The following is an 8490-nucleotide window of genomic DNA, read 5'->3' as shown; positions in this document are numbered from 1 at the left end:
TTTGTCATTGTTTCAACATTTACATTTCATTTATTGATACCAGAAATTTTCTGCGGCGTTTAACACAGAAAAATCTTTTAATAATATCCCATAAATAAAGGATTGTTCATGATATTCATATATACAAAGGCGTAAAACAAAGCACGGTACTTTCCATTCTTTTCTTTACTCATGCGTATTAATTTACATAAAAGTCGTAGACAACTGTATTTAACTTACACGTTATTCACGGTGAATATACAATGATCGAACATATGTGTTTATGAAGTGTTATGCAATGTTTAAATCAGGGTTTTTAAATTAATATGTCATTGCTCCGCGAATGAAATCGAGTGTATCGTAAACGCTAGTGAAAACGTCGGGTTCGCCACGCGCGCAAGGGATTCCACGTGATACAACGCCGACTATTTGACCATTGTAGACGAGGGGGCTGCCGCTGTCACCCTGCGAAGAGTAAACAGAAAGAATATCATCTATTTTGCGAAAAATATGTTTGCAAGCTTCACGTTCAAAATTTGCTTTTCTTTTTATAGTCGAACAAGTATTCTATTAGCTATGCCAAGTCTATTATGTATTTTATTCTTTTCTATTATTTATTCTATTATTTTCTATTACCTATTCTATTCTTTTCTATTACCTATTTTATTTTTTTTCTATCACCTATTATGTATTATCTATTATCTACTATCAATTTCTTTTAGTTTCTACTTCACTAAACAAACATCTACGGAGATTCTAACGCCTCTGGAATTTTTACAAAATTTCTTTGTAGACAATCAACAAGTTTCTGCTACTTACGGGACACAGGCCGCTGCCGATGCCATTATACGTGCAGATCACGCTCTTAGAGACGTCCAGATTATGGAATTGAGCGCACTCGCTGAAGCTGATCATGTTAAGGTACAGGTACTGCAATGTATTAGACAGGCCGCCATAAGGTGGCGATGATGTCTCGCCCCATGCAGACACGATGGCGTAATTGTTAGCAGGTGGATCGCCAGTGGGAAGAGAGATACTTGCTTGCAACATGTTGAAATTTATCGGATTGGTAAGCTGCAAAAATAAATTGCAATTTTATGTAACTCTTCTTAATTCTTCTGCATATTCGTGTTATACTAATTTAGACAGATTTTGCAACTAAAGGTTCATTCCGTGGCAGACAATATTCATCTTTTCATATTTAATTTTTAGAAATCAAATGTAACTAATAAACGTTAAAAAGCCGAGATCGTTCATGTCTGGTCAACTGCATTGATAAAATCTTTTTCCGGCTCTCTTATTTCATGGTTCCTGGAATCAAGGAGATTACCTTGACTACTCCCACGTCATTGTTCGGTTGACTGTTGGGGTCATAATTCGGATGAGCAATCATGCTGGCCACACCGTGGAACTCGCCGCCTTGGTCAAGGTAGATAGTGCCACTGACGACCGATATGTCATCGGTCGCTTGAAGAAGTGCATTGACACAGTGCGCGGCGGTGAGGACGTGGTCCACGCTAATAATAGCACCACCGCAAACATGACTGCCCCCTATTCTAAGGGACACCATGTAGGGAAATTCACCGGGTTGCGCATCGGTAGCGCCTACCAATTTTTCGGGCGCATCCGCATTCACTTGTGAACAAAGAACATTTCAATTTTCAGAATTTCTTTTGGTTCAGTCGCAATAGGTAGACAATGATTTATACATAGAATAATTCTGTAGACTCTATCGGATATAATGGAATATTTTTTCATATTATTATATTATAATATTCTACATATACAGAATGTAATACTTTGTCGTAAGAAGATTTTTAACTCATAATATAACGTTGCCATTATAGCGTTCCCGATAGTGTTAAATACTCAAGTGGTAGAAGTATAATCCAACATTTCGTATTACAATTTATTGTTACCATTGTTAGTGTGTCGTGCCGATAGTTGTTTAAAGCACTTACCAAAGGCAATCGCCGCGAGGAACAGAAGAGTCACAAAACTCGGAGACATGGTTTAGTTTATTAATGAACGTTTACTACTGCTTTGATAACATGATTGCGATGTTGTCACGCTTATATAGTACTAGCAGGCTCGTTTTTAACCTTGAGTAACAGATGCGATTGATGACATTGTATGTTTACATTTAATTGACGATATCAAATTGTTGACAGAACCCATATTTTAATTATTCATATATTACTACGCGCCAATAAGAAAGAATTCCATGGTGCATTAGATTAAACTGTTTGGCGTGATTCGACATCATTTTTAGAATCGTCACGAGTGAGCTATTGTTTTGTTACTTCAATGTTGTCGTTGTGTTACATTTATATGTGAGTGTCTTTACGAACAGAAAAATTAAGAGGACAATGTTTTCATCGATTGAAAATAACCGAGGTTTGCAGAGGTTAAATAATGTGTCACGGTTCCTCTGTTAGATCATTAGATCTCAAATCTCATTAGATCTCGAACAGTGTTCATAAATACAAGTTATTTATGACATAACTCCGATATCGGTAATGAAACAACGTGTGCGAACTTTGTACTACCGTGGTATCTTATCTTGTACTTTCGAGAATTTCCTCCTAATCTAGGCACAAGCGTGATCCACCTATTAAAAATGATATTTGGGTGTATACTTAATAATACTATTAATAATAGTGTTTAATGATATTTATTTCGTATCGAAATAGAATGTTTGAGTGGAAATAATCGGATACTAATAACGACAGGATGTGGTAATAGTTAAGGAACTTCTATTATCTGCATTTTTATTATTTCTATTTTTTTTGTGCGTATATATTGCATATATATATATATATATATATATACATATATGTAAATATAAATATATATGTGCAATATTAAATAAATAGTTAAATAAATAATGTTTACATTCGTAGCTGAAATTAATCTAATTCGGATAACAGATACTTGCTGCTTGTCATGCGACGTAATGTTACGGCGTGAGTCAGTTTGAAACTGATTTGGTAGCACATAGTCTCAATTAAGATGACATTATTATGCTCTGAATGTAGTCCATGTTTTCGGGTACGCTGCTGTAAACGTCCGGCAATCCTTTTCCGCAGAGTACCGCACGGGACACCACGCCAACAACCTGGTTCCTGTAGATCAACGGGCTACCGCTGTCACCCTGAACAATAGAAAAAAAAACGATTATTTCGCCTGAATTGTGATCCAAATCCGTAGATCGAAATAATTGACACGGTAATGCCTACAGTGACTCTCGTTAACAAGTTCATTACCAATCTTCTTACGAAATGACGAAAAGAACATTTATATAATAACTATCAATTAAATAAAATACAAGATTGTGAAACACTATAGTCGTCATGTGCGAGCTTCGTAAACATCGGAAGAACCGTTCTTGTTTGAGAAGATAGGCTTATTAGGTACCGTATAAACAATTTTCTTAAAAACTGATATGAACATTGGTACTTACGTAACATACGCCGTTGTTTGGTCCATCGTTCGTGCAGATCGTTTTGCCTGTGTTGAAGGGACTACAACTCTGGGTTATGAAGGCCTGCTGATATTGTAGCCTATTGGTAGGTGTGGTTACTTTGGAGTCTTTGCTACCCCATCCGACTACGGTGGCATAATCGTTCACGGGTGGTGGATCGTAAGTAGTCAGAATAGACTTCGTCTTGGAGTTCCAGACGAGCTGTCTGTTCAGCTATAAAAACAACAATAATTGGTTAATTCATTACCGATAGGAAGTTATGATAACGCTTTTGTCATCTTGATCAGGCTGTTTGATGAATTGGTAACGAGTCATCGCAGGAAATGACGAATGCTTAATTGATTAGGCGCAATCGTTGAATGATAAATGATATTGATATGGTGAAATCGACGTTTAGGCGCGAAAAACGTGCACGAATATGTAACGATTGATGCGGATACGTTTTCATTAACACTTTGACTGCCGGATCTGCGATTTCAATAATTTTATAAAATTAAAGTAATACATTGTTCTATTTTTTTCAGGGAAAAGTGAAAGACGTTCTTTTAGTGTCCAGAGTAAAAGAACACTTTCATATTTTTCTAATAGCCGTGAAATCTTATGGTCGTAGGAGTCTTGTTTCTTTTTTAATTGACAACATACCGAATCGAGTGATCTTTTAACACAAAAACGTGACATTTATTTATAAAAACACGGCAACTTTCCGAACGACCTGATATTTAATCTAATATTTATTTGCGGCGGTAAAAGCGTTGAAGCGTCATTGAATTGTTCTTTTGATTGCATGAACGTTTTCATCCGATTCCTTACCCTGATCAATCCGACATCGGTGCTTGGTATTTCACCGTCGCCATCGGCGGCGTACATGTTTTGCACCGAGGAGATGGTACCCATCCAATCGTTGAGGTAAATTGTCCCCGTCAGCACGGTCACGTCTCTCAATTGAACGCGTCCCGCTGCTTTCACACAATGTCCAGCGGTAAGGATGAATTTGCTGTGAATAATCGCGCCACCGCACAAATGTTTACCCTTTACTCGAATGGACGCCATGAAAGGGAACTGGCCAGGTTGCGCATCGTTGCCGTTTATCGTCAGCAAAGATTCGTCGGCTGTGACTGAAAAAGAAGGAAACGCGACGGATCACTACCGACTGTCTGCCGCCATCGAAATGGTATTCATCATAACCGAACAATAGTTCGCGTCGCGGTGTATCGGGAACATTGGTAAAATATTCGAATGGACATCGATCGCAGAACTAACTCGATTGCGGCAGATGAAAGTTATTTGTGAACGCTTACCGATCGATACGAGCGCGAGTAAAAAAAGCTGCACGAGACTGGAGAACATGATGAATATTGGTGTATCGCACATCTGCACGGCGCCGTTGTCGTCGCCGGTTTATATACTAGCTTGATACTTGTATTATATCTACATATCGATAACGATTAGATCATTCCGATTAAAAAGTTTCGGCGTTCTGGAAAATTTGACGTCCGTAGTTTCGCCGATATAGTTTTATTTACCGCGAGGGTAGCGTTTTGCTTTTCAGTCTCGTCGAGGACTTTCGTCGCTTTAACCTATCAGGTGCGGCCGGATTTTGTGCGAATAAAATTTGTCATAACTAAATTTGCCATTTCTCTTGATATATATTTTGTTTAGTATGGTTAAATAGAGTATTAGCTATATATATATATTTGTATTATATTTATATTATATATATAAATTTGTCATAACTGAATTTGCCATTTTATTTAACCATACTAAACAAAATATATATCAAGAGATATGGCAAATTTAGTTATGACAAATTTATATATATATATATTCATTTCTTAGTGTAACGTACACATACACTACCACTATAATAATTTGCTTTAATAACTAACAATACAATTGAGCAAAGCACGAAACATCCGCGAAAGCCGCTATAATGGCGTGTCGTGCCTAAGAGGTTAATGGAAAATTGTACGGAGATCTGTCATGTCATGCATCTTGGTATTTCTCACGCATTCCAGAAATTCACGTGCGTAATGTATTCTTCAATGTTATCTACACAACAGAAGAATGAGATTCTGGCAGGCGGAGAGTGTCGACGATAAATTCCGTCGTAATTCATCGAATTTCAAGATTACGCTAATCTTACTTCCCTATATCAATTTGCTGCATCTTTTGCCTACCTGGAATTCAAATGCTTGCGCAACACGTGTAATTCATTTCTATCGAAATTTTAGCAACCGTGAAAACGTTGAGCATTATTAACAGCAATGTTCACGGGAACGCGTAAACAAACGAGGACGAGGACTTTGCCCTAACACTTGCTTACTCTAAAGGGAGGATTGATTGATTTATTGACTCGGAGATTTCGTAGTAATAAGTAATGATTATTCTACATGTAGATAACCTGTAAAACATGACTACTCTATCGCGGTAGCGACGTGCTATCAGTTGCGAACACTAGTAAGACTTATCGAAAGCAACAACTAAAGTCTGGCACACAAAGTTGAAATTCATGATTCACGTTACCGCTTTTAGTATGATCGATTACCGGAAACGATGTCGATTTAAATCGGCGTATTAACACCGCGTCACTCGAGATAGCATTTATGGCGTAGACACGGATAACGTATTTAAGGTATGCCGCTAGTTTTTTTCCTCAGTCGAACGCACTGAGGCCATCGTGTTGCACGGACGTCATCAATGGAGGAGCTGGAAATGATCGAACACACAAATCTTATACCAATTATAATATATAGTATTATATAGTACAATATATATATACAATTAATATATATTAATAATTATAGTATTATATAGTATTATACAATATTATAATATATAGTAATCGAGGAGAGTTTCTTAGGTCATGGTGACGTTCAAATCGAATAATACAATTGAAGATAAGTTTACGGAGTGTCTTTGTTCAGACGTTCGTTGCTACGCAAGATACGAAGTTATGGAATTTCGACAACGGATTTAATACAATGATTGGACAGAACATCGGAAACTTGTCGATCGCAATTACGAAGCGGTCGCTTGGCGGAGGAACTGCATGTTGTCGGCAGTGCTGCTGTAAAGATCTGGATATCCTCTCGCGCAGAGAACCGCGCGGGACGTTACAGCGACAATTTGATTGTTCCAGACCAACGGGCTGCCGCTGTCACCCTAAGCGAAGAAAAAGGAAAGAAATATTGGTAAAAGTTGTGTTTTGAAACGAAACGAGGATTCCAGTTATGAAATCATTGACACGTACGGAGCATACGCCGACGTTCACCCCATTGTTCGTGCAAATTGCCGTGGTGATATCGGAGAAGACTTCTTGGCAATCGCTGAACTTGATCATACGGACCGTCTGATACTGTAACACCTCGGGTGGTTGGACTGGAGGTGGAGTTATGCCACCCCATCCGCTGATAACGGCGAGCTGTTCTTCTGGTGGCCTGGAAGTGGCCATCGAAATTGGACTTTGGAGCTTGTTGAAAGTAATCGGCTTGGCCAGCTGTAAAAATAAAATTAAAGTGGCATACCGTCGAAATTAATATCGTTACGGTTATCTTAGGTTATGAAGGAGAATTGTTAATTAATTTCCGTTCCTTAATTCCCCTTAAATGTAAGTCGCTGTCAACGCGAACGACTTTCGCGAGCAGCGACAGACAACGTTAGAACGGAAACGAATCGACGCGAATAGATTTCACCGATATCCTTACCTTGACAATAGCGACGTCTTTGTCAGGGTCGCTCTCGTATCCAGGGTCAGAAATCATGGCAGCGACGGGGAACGTGTCACCGCCTTGGGTGCGCGAGGTGGTTCCGGTCACAATGGTGACGTTCTTGATGTCATTCTGATTGGCTGCTTTGACACAGTGCGCGGCCGTCAGGATGTTATGAGCATCGAGGATCGCGCCACCGCAAATGTGCCTGTTTCCTACTCTAAGGGATGCCATGTAGGGGAACTGGCCAGGCTTGGCTTCCATTCCGCCGACAATCCGATTTGGATTATCGGCGCTTGCTAAGAAAATAAAAATAAACGAATCAAATAGGATAAAATGACCGAATAATGGAAATTACAAAAATATTTCAGTATTTCAGATCGACGATTCTTCGTTATCAACAAATCACATTGGTAGATCAAAGGAGTTATTTATTTGTAAGATCCTATTCTGAATTTCGATCTCTGCAAAAATGGTACAGTAATGGCAAAAAAGTGTGAAAAATAATTTTATCGAGCATTGAACGAGAACAAATGGCAACAAAGGAGTTATTTATTTGTAAGGTACTACTTTGAATTTCGATCTCTGAAAAAATGGTGCAGTAATGGCAAAGAATTGTGAGAAATAATTTTATCGAGCATTAAACGAGAGCAAATGGCAGCGCAATGAAATATGAGCATATTTACAACAGTTTAAAGGATTATCATTCGGTGACAGCTTCGATGACATTTATTTGACAGTTTGGTACTTACCAAGCGCTATGAGAGCGAACAAAAAGAGCTGCACAAACTTGTACATTGCGTTTACTGATCCATTCAATCACGCCCAGCGATGGTTTATATAGGCATGTTATACAAAGATATTGTGCACGTAAATGTACCCATCGATAACGATTAGATTATTTCGATTAATTTTGCGAGACAATGCTACTGATTGAAAAGGGATGAAACTTTATTTTTAATTTATTATTATCAATTTACTCTGTGTTCATCTTATACTTATCTATTTTTGTATATAATACGCATATGTTTATGGCAAGAATGCGTTTATCAAGCTTACACGAAAATTGTAAAAATATTTTTTAAGTGATATGATATTAAAGATATTTTACTGTAGATACTGATTTAAATTAGCAATACGTATTTATAAAGTGTCACGTAATGTTCACAGGAGAGGACTGAAATTAGCAGTCGATCACGTAGGAACATTGGTTCAGATAACGATAAGAGAACGAGATCAATGTGCAACATCTTGCAGCAAACTATTTACTGTTATCAGCCAGCACTTTGATATCAATTCTTTTTCTCCTCGCGGATGCTG

The 8490-nt window shown here is 38.0% G+C and overlaps 1 protein-coding gene across 1 annotated transcript; it reads right to left on the bottom strand.

The window, feature by feature from the left end:
* Positions 1 to 285: 285 nt before the first annotated feature.
* Positions 286 to 7977, bottom strand: LOC144478245 (transmembrane protease serine 9-like). The gene is made up of 10 exons (XM_078195998.1): positions 7923 to 7977; positions 7168 to 7469; positions 6714 to 6959; positions 6486 to 6625; positions 4274 to 4457; positions 3443 to 3676; positions 3007 to 3133; positions 1310 to 1614; positions 799 to 1053; positions 286 to 444 (listed from the first exon to the last, which is right to left on the bottom strand). Exons 1-10 carry the CDS (start codon positions 7966 to 7968, stop codon positions 301 to 303), a joined length of 1983 nt encoding a protein of 660 aa, XP_078052124.1. The 5' UTR covers positions 7969 to 7977; the 3' UTR covers positions 286 to 300.
* Between the last annotated feature and the right edge of the window lie 513 nt (positions 7978 to 8490).

The sequence above is a fragment of the Augochlora pura genome, chromosome 2, assembly GCF_028453695.1.
Source record: "Augochlora pura isolate Apur16 chromosome 2, APUR_v2.2.1, whole genome shotgun sequence".
In the NCBI taxonomy this organism is placed as follows: domain Eukaryota; kingdom Metazoa; phylum Arthropoda; class Insecta; order Hymenoptera; family Halictidae; genus Augochlora; species Augochlora pura.
This window is presented reverse-complemented; position numbering and strand designations above follow the sequence as displayed.